This window comes from Serinus canaria, chromosome 19 (assembly GCF_022539315.1).
Source record: "Serinus canaria isolate serCan28SL12 chromosome 19, serCan2020, whole genome shotgun sequence".
Classification (NCBI taxonomy): domain Eukaryota; kingdom Metazoa; phylum Chordata; class Aves; order Passeriformes; family Fringillidae; genus Serinus; species Serinus canaria.
In genome coordinates, this window is record NC_066332.1 from 4,782,077 (window position 1) to 4,797,584 (window position 15,508).

The 15,508-nt window shown below is 55.1% G+C and overlaps 1 protein-coding gene and 1 long non-coding RNA gene across 7 annotated transcripts; one reads left to right on the top strand and one right to left on the bottom strand.

The window, feature by feature from the left end:
- Positions 1-3,797: 3,797 nt before the first annotated feature.
- LOC103820111 (apoptosis-inducing factor 3-like) lies at positions 3,798-10,605 on the bottom strand. 6 transcript variants are annotated; one of them, XM_009094733.4, is made up of 19 exons: positions 10,475-10,605; positions 9,780-9,888; positions 9,604-9,713; positions 9,399-9,508; positions 8,955-8,999; positions 8,786-8,867; positions 8,492-8,604; positions 8,007-8,093; positions 7,742-7,833; positions 7,429-7,559; positions 6,779-6,894; positions 6,328-6,399; positions 5,921-5,984; positions 5,431-5,507; positions 5,233-5,350; positions 5,019-5,117; positions 4,590-4,665; positions 4,064-4,168; positions 3,798-3,939 (listed from the first exon to the last, which is right to left on the bottom strand). In XM_009094733.4, exons 2-19 carry the CDS (start codon positions 9,839-9,841, stop codon positions 3,897-3,899), a joined length of 1,602 nt encoding a protein of 533 aa, XP_009092981.2. In that variant the 5' UTR covers positions 9,842-9,888; positions 10,475-10,605; the 3' UTR covers positions 3,798-3,896. The 6 variants fall into 6 exon arrangements, with proteins under 6 accessions (XP_009092981.2, XP_050837885.1, XP_050837888.1 ...); XM_050981928.1 differs by having other exon boundaries at positions 4,590-4,776; XM_050981931.1 differs by having other exon boundaries at positions 4,590-4,776; positions 9,812-9,888; positions 10,475-10,493.
- Positions 10,606-10,795: 190 nt separating this feature from the next.
- Positions 10,796-15,284, top strand: LOC127060282 (uncharacterized). The gene is made up of 3 exons (XR_007779165.1): positions 10,796-11,804; positions 13,226-13,961; positions 14,066-15,284. It is a non-coding gene; the product is annotated as an uncharacterized LOC127060282 (long non-coding RNA).
- The last annotated feature ends 224 nt before the right edge of the window (positions 15,285-15,508 follow it).

A 15,508-nucleotide genomic window follows, 5' to 3' on the forward strand; every position in this document is an offset into this window, starting at 1 on the left:
CACCGTTAGGAGGGAGGGGGGAGTTGGTTCTACCGAGAGGAGAGGCACTGGGAGCGGGGGGGTGACCCGGTTATACCGTGAGAGGGGCACCGGCTGGGGGCACAGCGTTCTTTACTAGCGGGGTGAGCTGCCACCGGGGCCCTTCCCGGAGCTGCTGGTGTCCCTCGGTGCTGAGAAGCCTGGGTGGGAACCCCGTTACCGACAGGGCTCCCCCCTTGTCGGCCCCCGGTGCCGGCCGTGTCCCCGGTGCCGGCGGGGCCGGTGGCTTCAGTGGCGGGTGCTGATTCACGGGCCGGCGGGGGTGGAGCAGGGCCGGGACCAGCTCGCTGGAATCCGGACCAGATGTACCCGGCACGCCAGGAATGCTCGGCATCCCCGCCGGGCCCCGCCGCCGCCGCCGCTGCGCCCCGGCCACCGGCCCCGCACCGAGAGCCCCGCGGCACCCACCGGGGTCCGGCCGCCCCCGCTGCCCGCCCAGGCCCGGGGCCAGCCGGGCTCCGCACTGCCCTCGGGAGGATGCTGTGGTGGCCCCCCGGGGGTTTCCCGTTGCCATCTGTCCCCCACCGTGCCCGGTTTCCCGGGAGGTTCCCAAAACTCCATCCCTAGCAGCCAAAGCGCTGCGTGCTGTAGAAAAGGGATTTTTCTGGGGTCAGAGGGGAAACAGCGGCGTCCAACACCAGCCCTGGGGTTGGCGTCCTTGCCCTCCAACAAAGCAGCTCAGAAAGGGGCTGAGCTGCCCGAAATTGCCCCGCCTGCCCGAAATTCCCCCGCCGGAGCTCGGCAGCAGCCGTCTGACCGAGTGTCTTCCCCGTCAGGAAGCAGCTGGCTCCCGTCCAGGTGGGACCCTGCCAGCAGTGATGGATGCCCGAGGTGAGCCCTGGGAACGCCGTCACCCCCACCTGCAGTGGCCTCCCTGCCCGAGGAGCTGCCCTTATCTCTTATTTTCCAGCAGAAACGGCCTTGGGTTTCCCTGCCTGTTCCCTGTGGTTTAGGGCTGGCTGCAGGTGCTGGAGCTCAGGCACCACCCGCTTTGGGAGCGGGGAGGGATGGGGAGAGCTGAGCTCAGAGCTGCCTCTGGGTTTCCTTGGATGAGGGGGTGTCCCTGGGGGGAGGACAGAGCAATAAGTCAGAGTTGTGAGGAGGGAGAGGAGTTGCTGTGGGTGACAGCTCAGCTGGGCACAGTTCAATCCTGGCTCTGAAATTGTGTGTTCCCTTCCCAGGTGCTGCCGTGCCACCCTGCTCCTGGCTAACCAGCACCAGTTCTTCAGTGGCAAGCTTTATGTCCTTCTCCAGTAGCTAAAGCTGCCAGTTGAAGAACTGTTGAATGTAGCCACTCTCTTCTCGTCACTGGGACCTTGGATGCCAGCCAGAGCCGTGCCCTGAGCCACCAGGATGAGCCACTCTGCAGAGCCCTGTGCATTGGAGGGCTGAGGATGAGCATGACCAGGATGAAGAAAGTCTCCTCGGAGCCTCCAGACAGAGCCTTGGCTGGAGGATTGTAGGCAGCTGTGCCAGAAGGGTTCCAAACTGTGTCCCCCCACCCCTCAGCGGGGTGGCACTGAGCTGGGAGGAGACTGAGAGAAGCATTAAAGGTTGTTTTGCTCAACTGTTCAGTTTTAGGAAGTTTGTTGCCCGTGGGTTGCCTGGATCAGGAGGGGGCACAGCACCAGATCTGTGTCCCCAGTGATGCCACCCTGGCGAAGGGGTCGATCCTTCAGGTGCCTTGGGCTTGTCCTGAGCCAAAGGCTTGGGCACAGGTCTGCCCTGCTGGCGGGCTCAGGAGCTGGATGATCCCTGCAGCATGGCACGGCAGGCAGTGGGCTGGAGCCCGGGAGAGGGCTGGCTGCACACCCACGCTGCCCTGAGCGGGCTGGGGCGGGCCGGGCGCGGCGGGGCAGGGCCACCGGGCCAGGGTGACTCAGGGCGAGTCACACAGAGTCACACACGGCCCTGGATGCTGCTCTCTGGCCTGGGGGGACACCCAGCAGTGCCAGGGCTCCGGGTATTTTGGAGCTAGCAGCACTCAGAGGGGCCCTGGTGAACTTTATTGGGCTCTTCTGTGGTCCGGGCTCTGGTTTGTTGGTGAGCAGAAGCACAGCACTGCCCTGGAAGGAATTTGGAAGCTGCTCTCCAGGGCTAGAGGAGCCCCTGCCTTGCACTGAGTGAGAGGGGAGCTCCATGGGCACAGCAAGAGCTCCAGGGAGCCTCTGCACACCAGGACCAGCAGCTCCCAGGCTGCCCTGGTGAATGGGAAGCAGGGGAGTGTCCAGGCATTGCTGCTCAGAGCCTGCCAGCAAGAGCACAGCTCATCCCAGCTCCGAGGGCGGGCAGGGAGGAACAGCCCTGTGCTGAAATGTCTGCACAATCTCAACTTAATCTGCCTGCCCAGGCTCCAGCTGCCCAAGGCAGGGCTGCTCCCAAGCTTTGGCACCCAGCAAAGCACAGAAAGTGGCCTGGTGTCCATTAAGTGGTAGAAGTAGAATAAGTCTTGTTGTCTTAGGGTCTTTCCTTCTTACATAAAGCTGCTGTGCTTGGTGTGTTCTTGCTGATGGTTACAAGGAGCTGAGCTTTTTTGGGGTGGTTGTCACCCAGAGGGGGTGGGACTGCTGAACACTCTTGGATCAGTTCCTCCAGCTCGAGGCAGAGCCCATCTCTTCCACCACAGCTGCCCTGCTGCAAGTCCATGCAGAACAGCTGGCACCTGCTCAGTGCCCAACACATCCTGGAGTGCATTGGGGGGCAGAAAGTGATGGTAAGGGGTGGAGGGTGCCTGAGGGCAGGGAGGAGCAGCTCCTGGGCCATGCTCCCCCTCTTCTGCAGCACAGATTGATGTGTATGGTGTGCTCCGTGTGCCTCACAAATCTGCACCTTCCCTGGCATGAAGGAACAATCCGTGCTGCTGAAACCCAGCTCTTTCCTAGGTAAAACGTGGCTCTTTCAGAGCAGAGAGTTGCTCTGAGCAGAAGCACCGAACCTGTGAGGTCAGGAAATGTAAAATGTTGTATTTCAGGTCAAATTCACGTGTGAGGTGCCAGAGGACAGATTTGGGTGTTCAACACAAAACCAGCACTGCAGGATCTCCCCTGCTGGGCAGAGGGCTCAGGCTCTGTCTGTCCTGCACTCCAGCCAGAGGGGGTTTGGGCTGCCAGTGAGTGTCCCTGTGGGAACTTGCCTGGCTCCTGGGACTTACCCTTCCTCCTGCACAGCCCCATGTGACTGGTGAGTAAGTGCAAGGCTTCCTGTAGAAAGCACAGCCTCGCTGTGCAAAAATCCAGTAACTCTTTCCTCTAGCATCTGACCACCTCCTCCAGGCATCCAGCATGCAGGGACACAGCAGGAAGGGCTGGATCTGGGATTTCTCTGCCAGAGAGCTGCTGCGGCAGCTCATGTGACATTCCAGACAGCGGTGACACTGCCAGCAGGTGCTGCTGGCCTGGAGGTTGGGTGGCATCCCTGTGTCCTTAGGGGCAGGGTATTCTGTGCAAGTTCCTGCACACAGCCCACCTCGTTCCCTGCTGGGAGAGCAGCTCGTCTCGGTCACAGCTCCCCTCGCTGGGAAAATGTGTTTTTGCAAAGGAGAAGGTCAGCGTGACCGGTGTGCTAAATGAGAGCTCCCTGCCGGCAGGGAAGGAGCAGGAGGAGCTGCTGTGTCTCTGGCTGGTGCATCTGTGCATGAGGGGTGGCTGCTGGCAGCCCAGAGCCTCAGCTGAGCCCCAGGCCATGGGCACCCTCCTCTTACCCAGCTTGGCTGAGCATTGCCCAGCCAAGGGCTGTCTGCAAACACAGAATGCAGGTGCTGGCTTCAGCTTTGCTGATGGTTTTATTGCTCCAGGGTGGGAGGATGTGGAGCTGTTGACATCTGGTTGTGAGCCCCCGGCAAGGGGCACGCACCAAACTTAGCTTTGTGCCAGCAAGGGGATGTTGCCAATGTCACAGGCCCTGAAAACAAGAGGTGGGTTGGGGATTTGCAGCGGCTCCTTTTGGTTTTGTGTCTCTCAGTGGGCTCTGCTGACGTGGGGAACAGCACAGAGCCACCCACCAGCTCGGTCAGGGTGCCACTTACTCTGCTTCTTCTTTGGAGATTTGTTTCCCCAAGTACAGCACTTCTGCAATCAGGGACACCATGGGGTCGCAGTTCAGGCTGGCAGCTGCAGTCACATGGCCATCCCTGGCACGGAAAGAGGAAGAGTGTGGATCTCCTCAGTGCACACAGCTCAGCACAGCAGCATCCCCGTGGCACAGTGGCCAGGGAGCAGCTGTGTTTCAGAGGGCTCAGGGCAGGGTGGCTGCTGCTGCTGCAGGATGCACAGGCACTCGTGGCACATTGCCTGGCACTGCTAGGAGCTGGGCACTGAGCCTGGCAGCAGTGGGGCAGAGGCAGAGATGTGTCCCAGGCTCTCTGCCCAGCTGGTGTCATTGTTGGAGTTCATTCTCTTCTCCTTCCCTGCCCTGCTTTGGTTTTCTCTGGTTCAGCACCCAGCAGCTGCCTTTAGTGCACAGGGGGGTGTGGAGCCTCTGTGGGATCTCTGCAGCTGCAAGAGAGGGCTGTGCCTGTTTCCAGGGCATGGGCTGGCCGTGGAGTCACTCACCTGATGTAAAAGATCAGGAATTTCTGTTGCTCCAGGCTGCCCTTCACAACAGTGTCTGTGTATCCCTTCCCACAGCCTGGGGGAGAGAGCCTGCTCAGGAGCCCTGGCACAGTAGTTTGCACCCAAACCACCTCAGAGCCAGGGTGGTGGGGACAGGGGCTGGGGCTGGAGAGCAGACATGCAGGCCCTGGACAAGCAGAACTGACTCTGAGCCTCTCCTTGGTTTGGAGAGAGAAGTTCTTCCTCTGTGACCTCTAACCCACTGTGGATCAGCAGAGAACAAGAGCCCTGGGTGAACTCCAGGCCCAGGGCTCAAACTCACCATGGCAGCCAATGCACAGCTTGAGCTGCTTCAGGTGACCTCTGCACCCACCCCCAGACCCAGCTGGTGGGAGGAATTCCTCTGCTCCCCTCTCTGCCCCTCCCTACCTGCATAGCGGATGCTTTTCCCAAGCAAGGTGGTCCAGAAGTAAGGAACAGTGTGCAGCTCCTCCCCTCTGCCCAGCATGTTCAGGGCAGCACAGCGACCTGGGAGCAACCAACACACTCAATATTTCTCTTAAAAACTGCTCCTCGTGTCCCCTGCTGTCCCTTCTGTGCCATTCCCATCTCTGAGGGAGCTGGAAGGGGACGTGTCCCTCACCGTGGGCCTCAGCCACTTGCTGGTGGTGGATGCTGGACCTGTCCCCATCCAGCAGTGCCACCGGGAAGGTGACCACGTCCCCCACAGCGAAGACCTTGGGGATGTTGGTTTGCATGTGCTAATTGGGCAAAAGGCAATTAGTGCAGGGAGGGGAGGGGAGGGATGGGGTGTGAGCTGGGATGCTCAGCTGGCACTCACCAGATTCACCAGGATGGCACCTTTGTCATCTCTGGCAATGGAGGTGCCCTTCAGGAAGGCTGAGTTGGGGGTTGAGCCTGTGGGGAGAGGGGCAGGGATGAGATGCAGAGGAGCTCTGCAGGGATAGGGAGGGAATTTGGCCTCCCAGCTGCTGTTCCTGCCTGGGGCAGTGAGCTGTGCTTGGGCTGGTGCTGAGCCACTGCAGGGACAGCAAAGCCAGGCCCAGGACACAGCAGGGACCTGTGGGGCTCAGCAGGAGCCAAAGGCACAGGGAGAGTGTGGCAGCTCCTCTCCTGCTGCCAAGTGTGTGCTCAGGGCTGCTGCTTTCTCCAGGTGTTTGGGGCCAAGAGGAAGGGCTGGATGATGATAACAGAGTGGGAAAGAGAACAGCAGGGAATGGTGTCCTGGAAATGAGCTGGGATGCCCTGTGCTTGCTGGATGTTCTCCCCATTCCCAAATCTGCCTCCCTGTCCCAGCTGGGGTCTCATACCTATTCCCAACACTACCACATCTGCAGGGAGCTTCTCTCCGTTGGCAAGGACAGCCTCTGTGACCTGGGAAAGAAGGAAAGGTCATTACTAAAGAGTTAAAGCCTCTGTCCTAATTCCCACAGCCTCCCTGCTGCTTTGCTCTTTGCTGTCTTTTTTTCTTCCCCAGGTTTGGATCACCTTGTCCAACTAATGTGTGTTGCTGGGAATGTAAAAGAAAATCATGGTGTTGTCCCTGAGAAAGGAACATTTTACTGGTGCCCTTTGAGCCCAGAGCTGTGCTCAGTGAAAAGGAAGGGAGGGTCCAGACATGGGAGAGGAAAGCCTGATGTAGGCATGGGGGTGTATCTCAGCTTGGGCTTTTTCCCCCTAAAATTAGCAGTTCAGGGATCACAAAGGCATGACTGACCTTCCCATCCTTTCCTTTCAGCTCACACAGTTCTGTTTTCATGTGGAACTTCACCCCTTTATTTTGCAGCATCTGAAAAGGACTGGTTTGAGTATTCATTAGGAAATTCCAGGCTATAAAAACAGCTGTTCCCAGCCAAAAGCCAGGCAGGCAGCTCTGCTGCTGCTCCAGGCTGCAGGGAGATTCCATTTGTGTCCCTGGCTGCTGCAGGGACACAGAGCCTGGCTTTTCTCTGCAGTCCTGCTCAGGACTGCTGGGTGAGGTGGGTTTGGGGGTGAGGAAGGTGGGGAGGGGGAAGATTGGGACCAGCCCTGTGTGCAGAGCTGTGGGTGAGGACAGAGGCTGGGCATGCTGAGATGTGACTCAGCACAGGGGCGAGGTTTCCTGGGCTGATGTGGATCCCGGGGCTGCTTGGCTCTCATGCCAGAAATCAGCCCCAGGTTTTGCTCACCTTCATGGCAACACCTCCAACCTGAGGACCCAGGGCGTGCTGGAAAGGGAACTCCTCTCTTTCCACCACTGAGATGCTTCCAGCCTTGTCTGAGAGGAAGGCAGCCACCTCCATTCCTGCAAGGAAGAGGCATGCCCGAGGTAAGCCTGCTGCAAGCATCAACCTGCACCCCTGGAAACCTTCTCCCCTTCCAGAGAGCAAATCTGATGTGCTGCCAGTGCTGAACTGCTTTGCTGTGCATTTCTGGGCTGAGGTATTTAACTCCCCCCATTCTTTGTCCTCCTGGATATTGGGAGGTGCAAAGAATAGCTCCTGTTTCTATCCAAAAAACCTCCCTTTCTGTGCCTTAGCCTCTTGCTTTCCCAATGCTTCTGGGGAATCCAGCTCCTCTGGAGGACAGTGACCTTTTCAGAAGGCACATTTCCCTCTGTCCATGTGTAGCAATTGTTTATAGCTCTCAAGTTTCTGGCTATCAGAGGAAAGAATGAGTGTGTGCTGTGCAACTCACACCCCCAGCAGCTCCAGGGAGGATCCCAGCTGGGTAGAAAAGGAACATCCCTTCCCTGAGGGCCTCCAGTTAATGTGCACATGCAACAGAAGGGGGTTTGGAGGCTCTCACCCAGGGTTTGACACCCTCTCCAGCCTGGTACCTATGAATGAAGCTCCCACAACCACCAGATTCTTCCCAGTTGCCAGCTCCAAGATCTTGCTGGACTCCTCTGGGGTTTGGAGTGTGCATATGTTCTGCAGGTCTGCACCTGGGATTTTGAGGAAACCAGAGCTGGAAGAGAGAGAATCCAGATGCATTTCATGGCATGAATTAAACAAAGAATGAGAAGGGAGCACAAACCCACAGCAGTGACATTCCATTCTGCCCTTCCACCTCATTTCCTACCTCCACCTCTACATCCCAGTGTTGTCCTGCCCAAAGCCCTGTGTGTGGCAAACACTTGGTGCACTCACTGGCTGCCTGTTGCAATGAGCAGCTGGTGGTACTTCTGAGAGGACCCATCCATGAAATGAACCTTCTGCTTCTGCAAATCCACCGACACTGCCTGCAGGAGAGAGGGGGCACAGATCACACAGCTTCCTCTGTCCTGCCTGTGGGACTTGTTTCTGGGCACTCAGGTGAGGTGAGGGGTGCTGGGGTTCTCTCTCCCACTTCCCACAGGTCCATCCATGGATGTTACACCCTCCCCATGAGGACTGAGCTCTGCTGCTCTGGTACCTCTTTCTCTGTCCAGAACTCTATGCCCCGAGCCTCGAGGAATTCAGGTTTCCTCATGTAGATATCCTCAGCTTTCAAGTTCATTTCCTGGAAACACAACAAAAGTATGAAATGAAGCATTTCTTAGAGGCAGCAATCCTCCTGAAGTGTTCCTTGTGGAGTCAGTTTGGAAAAGAGGTGAATTTTACATTAGGGAATCACAGCTCCCCACACTGCCCCATCCCCATCACCTTGTGCCCACCTCAGAAAAAAACATCAAACCTTAGTGGGAAGAGCTCAAAAAGAGGAGATAAAAACATCATCTTGTGTTGACTCTGGTCAGATATTTTCTGGGAGGAAGAAGAAGTTTTTCCTGGAAACAACACCCCTATTCCTTCTGGATGCCTCAGCACTCCTGCTTTGCTCCCTCCACTGCTGCTGGCCCTGAGTGTGGCCCCTGCCACAGGTGGTGGCCAGGCACAGGGCTGTCCTTGTCACACACAGACCTTGCTCAGCTTGGACTTGTCATAGGGAACGTGTTTCTCCTTGGTGGCCATGATGATCCTGCCAGTGAATCCCTCCTGGCGAAGAGTCTCTGCACACACCAGGGCAGCCACACCTACAGGAGATGCTCACCTCAGCCCTCTGACACCTCACTGGGCAGCAGCAGCAGCAGCAGGAGGAGGAGGAGGAGGAGGAGGAGGAGGAGGAGCAGGAGGAGCAGGTCAGTCCTCCCTGGAGAGGGGAGTGGCAGCTCCCAGGGTGTGTGGAGGGGGCAGAGCTCAGATCCCTTCACTGACCTCCCCCCAGCAGCAGCATCGTGTTCTTGTTGAGGAGGCACCTCCTGCTTGTGTCCTTCACCCTCAGGCTGCTTTCCAGGTCCTGAAAAAAAAAAAAAAAGCAAAATGCTCAAGTCACACGCAGCCCAAGGCACTGCCTGTGCTCAGTGACAGCAGGTAAGGTCAGTACCTTCTTTTTTGCTGTAATGAACACCTTTCCATCTTCCACTGTTACCTGAAGGAGGGAAAGGAGAGGTTTTTTTAAGTGCTGCATCCATGAGGTTGTGGTAGGAGCTCTCCTGGGAGATCCTGGTCCAGTGTGCCATCTGCCTCTGGCTCTGATCTTGGATGTCACATGATGCTGAGGAGCTCATGAGCTTTTCTCCTCATCCTAAGAGCACTAAGGAAGAGCTGTAAATCCTCTTTTTCTTTCCAAAAGCACTTGTGCTGGCTCTGAGGACTACTGGGATCTGTGGCATCACCTTTGACTGAAAGGAGCTTTAGGGCAGGGAGTTACATAATCCCAAAATCATCCCTTGGGTGGAAGCTCTGAGTGACATGGCTGTGGTCAGGGCAGGGGGCTTGGGAAAGAGAATGAATGTGAGACCACCCAGCTGGGAGGCCAAGAAGTCACCTTAAAGCAGGGGATACAGTCCAGAGCAGGGTATTCCTCAATGTCTCCAGTCCTGATGTTAAAGCAGGCCCCGTGCCAGGGGCAGCGCAGCCTCTCCCCTCTCAAAACCCCTGCAAGAGACCCCCCCCCCAAGCTGGGCAGTGAGAACCAACCTCCCCAAGGTGGTTTGGTGGTTTTTTATCCCCCTGCTCCAAGCTGGGGTTACCTTTGCTCAGTGGGGCACCGTAGTGGGGACATTTGCTGCCTAGAGCTCGGAATTCCCTCCTGTTCCTCACCAGCAACACTGGGTACCCGGCCACCATCACCTCCAGGAGCCTGGGGGAGAGGTGCAGAGGTGGGCACAGATCCCCCCAGGTCCCCACCACCCCCCCAGGCACTCACTGTCCATCCCCAACGTCGTCCTCCCTGCAGACCTCTTCAGTGATGGTGTCACTGCTGTCCATGCTGCTGGGACCTGCTCACTGGCAGGCACTCAAAGGGTCCCAAATTTCTGATGAAGCACCAAAATGACCTTCAAACACCCCTTTTTTAACTTTGTGTCCAAACCCAGCACCCATTCCTCTGCCCTTTTCTCCTCTGAATTAACCCACTTCTCATTTCCAGCCCCGTGTCTCATTAAACTCAGCTGCAGCACAGGGTGAGTGAGCAGATGTGGTAATGGCTCTTGTAAACAAATACAATTATTTATGGGGAGCTGCTGCTGCTGCCATAGCCCATGTCTCCCTCAAACTGGGTCTAAAGAGATGCTTCAGCCTCTCCAAAGCCTCTCCAACTTTTGTGCAGAGATGTTACTCATGGTAATTGCCCTGAAAGCACTAATCCCCTCCCAAAATGCCTCCTGGGCTAGAAAACAGCCAACCCCCTTGGTCCTTAGTGCTCTCCCTGCCTTAGCAGTCATTGAGAGGCTGATGAGGAATCTCCCTCTCTGTTTTGGAGGGAAAAAAAGCAAGAAATGGAGCAGGGAAAGATCATCCAAGGCAGGTTTTGGTGCAGGGTGGTGACTTGTTCCTACAAACCCCCCCTGCACCGCTCCCCTCATCCCAGGTTCTTTGGGAGAAGCATCTCTGGGTACTCACCTGGTCCTGCCAGGGGGGTTCAGGCACCTGTCCCCCAGGTCAGAGAGCCACCACTGCTGTTGCCTGTGACTTTCTCCTGCGAGGTGACACCCTGGTGTCTCAGCACAGCTGCCAGCCCACGGCTGGTGATGCTCTCCCCCAGTTGCTCAACGCTCCCATCCATCAGGAGATGCAGCTCCTGGAAGAGGCTGCCTGCCAGGCAGTGCTATCTGATTTCTGCAACTGGCCTGGGCCTAATTAAAAGGTATTTTGCTGGGGTTTAGAGTTGCAAAATAATTGAGGGCATATAAGAATTATGGCACAGGTGTGGTGTAAAGATGGGGTGCGTCATGGGCAGAACTCAAGGGGGTTCAGTGATAGCCCAGGGTCCCTTCCCACCGCCCCTTTTCCTGGTGGAAAGTACTCCAGCTCAACACAAGGTATTTTTGCAGCACTTTGGAATGATATTGCTACTTTTAATATATTTTAACAGTACTTAAAATTCTTTAATTTTTTTTGTAGGATTTTTCTCCATTGCTTTTAAGGAACATGAAGTTTCCAGCAGCTCTGCAGGTGCCTTACATCCCAGCTCTGCTCCTGGTTCAGCCACTGATGTCCAGGCACACAATCCCATCACTCCCTGGCCCATGAAGGATGACTTGGAGCAGGGTGCTGCTTGCTGGGCTATTTTTACAACAAAGTGGGAGTTGCAAAAAACTGGGAGTAACACCTACACTGTTTGTGTCTCCTCTTGTTCTTATCTCTATTTCACAGTCAATATGTTTCACAACTTAAAATATGCCTAAAAAATTAAGTGGAGGGGGGAAGTTACCAACAGTGTGCTTCCATCATCTCCCTTGCAGAACAGGAGATCCACAGGGATCAGCTCCCTGCCAGCAAATCCTGCAGCAGGGGGGATAAAAATTCTCTGGTGGGTATCACCTGGAGAAGAAGGCACGTGCTGGGTAAGTGCAGGATGGATTATTTGGGAAGCAGTTAAATTCATGGGACCCTCCAAGGCATGAGCAGGATACTGGGATGTCGCCGTGTCCGGGCAGTCCCGGCCCACGGGCTCTGCACACCCACGATGGCCACAGGAATGAGGGATTTTCTCACAGCACCAATGAGCAGCTTCTGGGCTCTGCCCTCCTGGCCAGGAGCCTGAATGTGAAGCAATTTGGCTGCCAAATGTCCGTATTTAAACTCTGTGTAATTATTCCCCAGGAGCGCGTTCCCACGTGGAGGAGCAGCAGCCGTCGCCGAGCGTTCTCTGACTCAGCAGAAATCGCTGGAAAAACGTTTGCTCACGGATGGAAATCTGCAGAGAGCAGGCAAAGGGGCAGGCACAGAGGTGTGCAGCTTTGGGATGAGGCAGGTGGAGCTCGATCCTGTGCAGGGACATTTTGCACTGCGGGGCTGAGCAGCAGATTTGGCTGCTGGATGCTGCTGGATGCAGCCGAGCATCCAGGAAAGGCTTTTGGAAAGGGCAAAGGAAAGGGCAAAACAAAATGCTTGACAGAGGCAAAGATGATAGAATGGATATTAGAAAGGTGATAGACAAAGGATACAAAGTGGAAAAGGGCTTTGGGTGTCAGGGAGAAGCTGGGGGCTGGCTGCAGGGGTGTTCCTGTGTGTCAGGGATACACAACATGCCCTCGAGGGACTGGGATGGCATTGGAGGCAGATTTTCAGGAAGGTGCTCTGTGAACACCTTTTGGCCCTTTTCAGGTAAACCAGAGGTGGTTACTCAGAGGGCTTTAGATCTTTGCTTGCAGCACAAGTCAGGATTAAACATAGGAAGGAAGAGAGGAAAAGGAAGTGGTGCCCTCAACCACAAAGAGAGCCCAGGTGGGCACCAGGCATCTCTGAGCAGATCTGCCACCCACGTTGGTGCTGACTCACACGAGCTGCTGAGCTGACCTTGGGTTTTATTAGACACCTTCACTTCTGCTGTGCCTCCCCAGAGCTGCTGAGCTGACCTTGGGTTTTATTAGATACCTTCACTTCTGCTGTGCCTCCCCAGAGCTGCTGGCCCTCCAGAAAACCCAAGTTTAGAGGCAAGGATTTAAGGGGTGTAACTTTCCTGCCTTCAAGTTCCCACCACCATCAGCTGGAGTAGCACGTTTTTTCATGCCATGGCTGTATGGATTCATCTTTTTCCCACCTTTTTGCCAGCTCACCCAGCTCAGGGCCCTTCCCTGCTCTACCAGAGCCACTGATTTTAACAAGCAGCACCCACAGAGTCAAACTGCTCAGCTGCAGGAAGAGGAAGCGAGGTGAAACCTTCAGCAGAGCTGGAGTGATTAATGGGGCACTGCTCTCAGAACAGCTTGGTTTGTGATATTAATAACGAGAGAATTCAGGAGGGAACCTAACCTGTTCCAAGCTGTGGAGCCAGCAGCAGCAGGAGATGCAAGGGGGAAGCTCCTGAGCTGGTATTTGTAAAACAGGAGGAATTGAGTGGGCTCAGAGGGTGTGTGGGGGTTGGGATGTGCTTCCACCTAGGAGGATTCATTCTTAACCTGTCTGAAATGCAAAAAAAAAAAAAAAAAAATGAAAAAACCCCATGTAGTGGTAAATGCATCATGATGTAATCATGAAGCACATACATATTCATCAAAAATTACTTAAGCTTGAGACTGGTGAATTAAACAGGGGAAAAAATGTTTATCCCACAAGGGAAGAAGACGGGGAAAAGGAAAATTTAGTGAGAATGAATTTGCTTACAGGGTAAGAATAATTATATGTGATGTTTCACATTTTCTTCCTAAGCATTCATGTCTGGTGATGGTGAGAGATGGGATACAGGTCTGGCAGACACCTGGCACCACTTCACAGTGAGCACTGGGGAAGAAAAGAAAGAACCTGAAACCTTACCAACAACAGCACATCAACAGTTCAGAAAGTCAAAACATTTGGGGCATGGCAGCTGCAGAAAGCAGAGGAGAGCTGCCCATGCTGCTGAGCTTGAAGGGGATTTGCCAGCCAATGGAATTTTGTTCATCCCACGGCATACCTGTGCAGCTGGAGTGAGGAGGGAGCACATCCTCTGTGCCACTGGTCCAGCACAGCCCTGGAGGAACAGCTGAGCCTGCAGCATCCCTAGGGACACTCTGCTGTCAGCACAGGTTTCTCCAACAAGTCCCTTGTGCCAAGTCCTGAGGGAAAAAAAAAAATCCTTCCAGTGCTGGGGAAAAGGAAGGCCAGAAGAAGAGCATCCAGATCAACCTGCCCTGGGGTCATTTATCAAAGCAGGCTCTGCCTGGGTGGTTTGGGAACATTCCCACATGCCAGGCTGCAGCAGGCAGCTGCTGTGCCCAGTCTGCAGCTGGTGTCTGGCACCAGAACGTGCTGGTTCTGAGAAGCTCCCAGGTGACATTGTATTCCAGGAATGATCTCAGGAAGGATGAGCAGCCTGGGCAGCAGAACACCTGCAGTGCTGGTCAAACCCTCTGGGGTGCAAGGAAAATGCTTCCCATAGGAGTGAGAGCTTGCAGGCCTGGGCAGGGTAAGTGTGGTGCAAGCACAGGTGATTTCCTCTGCCAGATGAGTTCAGGTCCTGAGGTCAGGGCTAAAGTGCTGACTTTTGGCATTTCTTGCCTTAAATTCTAGAGCTGCTCACCACACTCACAGAGACTGAAATCCCTTTCTCCAGTGTCCACAGCAAGTTCTACATGGTGAATATCCAGCTTCCACACCAGGAAGGTGTTCCTGGCTGGAAGGGGTGGCTGCTCCAGTTTGAGTTGATTTCAGCTCTCTCCACAGCTGCCTCTGCAATGCATGGGCATGCTTTGCCATGCAGAACCTGCATTTTGCACAGTAGATCCTTTCAGAAGTGTGGAGTTCCAGACTTCCTGGATGGAGATGTGGATGTTTAAAGCATTCCTACATCATCTGATCTCTTATGGCCTAAGCAGACAGAGTGGTGACACAGTTTAGAGAGGGATGGAGAAAACAGCTAATTAAAGTTTGGAAGCCAAACTGCTTGATTTGTTTTGAGCTCTTGGACTCCTCAGATTACTTCAGGTGTGAGCCAGGTCTGGCATTAGGTGAGCAGATGGGTTTTATGACTCCCTGGATGCAGAGAAGATGATTAAGAGAGGGAAGCTTTGCAAAAACAGGAGCAGGACTTGTGCCTGGCTCCCACATCTGCTGGCTGCAGCAAGTCCTCTGTGGGATCTGGGGGCAGAGTGGGCTCCTCCTGAAGTAAGGGATGGTGGAAGTGCAAAAGCACACCCAAAACCCCACCCAGGAGTAGTTGGGGACCACCTGGAGGGGGGGACAGAGCCCAGCTGGCAGAATTCCTGTGGTGGATTATCACTAAACTTTTAGTTCAGTGCCAGCTTTTAATTGTGGAAAGTGGGTTGTGTCTCTCAGATGTACTGCAGAGAGTCTCCAGCCTGGGAAAGGCAGACAAAAACGATTGTCTAGCTATTGAATAAAATTCTGTACCCTCCATTTACTCCCCGATTGCTGCTAGGAGGCCCCCACTATGGGATTAGCTGTGGCATTATGGGATGGACCCGGGCACGTCCTTGCTGGTGTCTGCAAGGAGTCCCCTGCCCTGCTGGGAGCAGGCACCGGCAGCCACCCGGCACCAGCCGGAGCTGCATCCCCGCAGAAAACGAGGTCGTTTGGGGACAGTCGGAAAACTTCTGGAAATCTGGGTGAAAAAGGCAGTCTCCAAATAAGGTGGGGATGAGGAATCCCATCGGAGCGGGCTCCCGGCTCTCCAGCGGGCGTGCAGGGACCTCTTGTGGCAGCTGCCACGAGAGTTCCCGTCCCTGCTCTTCCCTTCGGGTTCTTTTGGGACAAGCCTGGCCCCCGAGCCTGTGGCGTGTGGTTGAATTTTTGGCCTGATCTGGTGTCAGGGGACTTGTTTGTAACTGGGCTTGGAAGTCTGCAGCTCCAAAACCGCCCCCGGTTAATGCCATTGCTGCAGAGGAAGGAAAAGGCTGGAATTGGGCTTCTAAGAAACTACGGCTCAATGGGAAGTAAAATTAAATAAAATCTGGGCTGAAATGACCCAAAAAGTAGTTTATATGTAACTGTTGG

Excerpts from the sequence above, each read along its gene's own strand:
- LOC103820111 (XM_050981928.1), bottom strand. The coding sequence starts at position 9,841 with ATGGACAGCAGTGACACCATCACTGAAGAGGTCTGCAGGGAGGACGAC. Across the intron at positions 9,000-9,398 it reads ACTGTATCCCCTGCTTTAAG|GTAACAGTGGAAGATGGAAA; the intron begins GTGACTTCTTGG and ends TCCCTCCTTCAG. Across the intron at positions 6,895-7,428 it reads TGTGGGAGCTTCATTCATAG|GAATGGAGGTGGCTGCCTTC; the intron begins GTACCAGGCTGG and ends TCTTCCTTGCAG.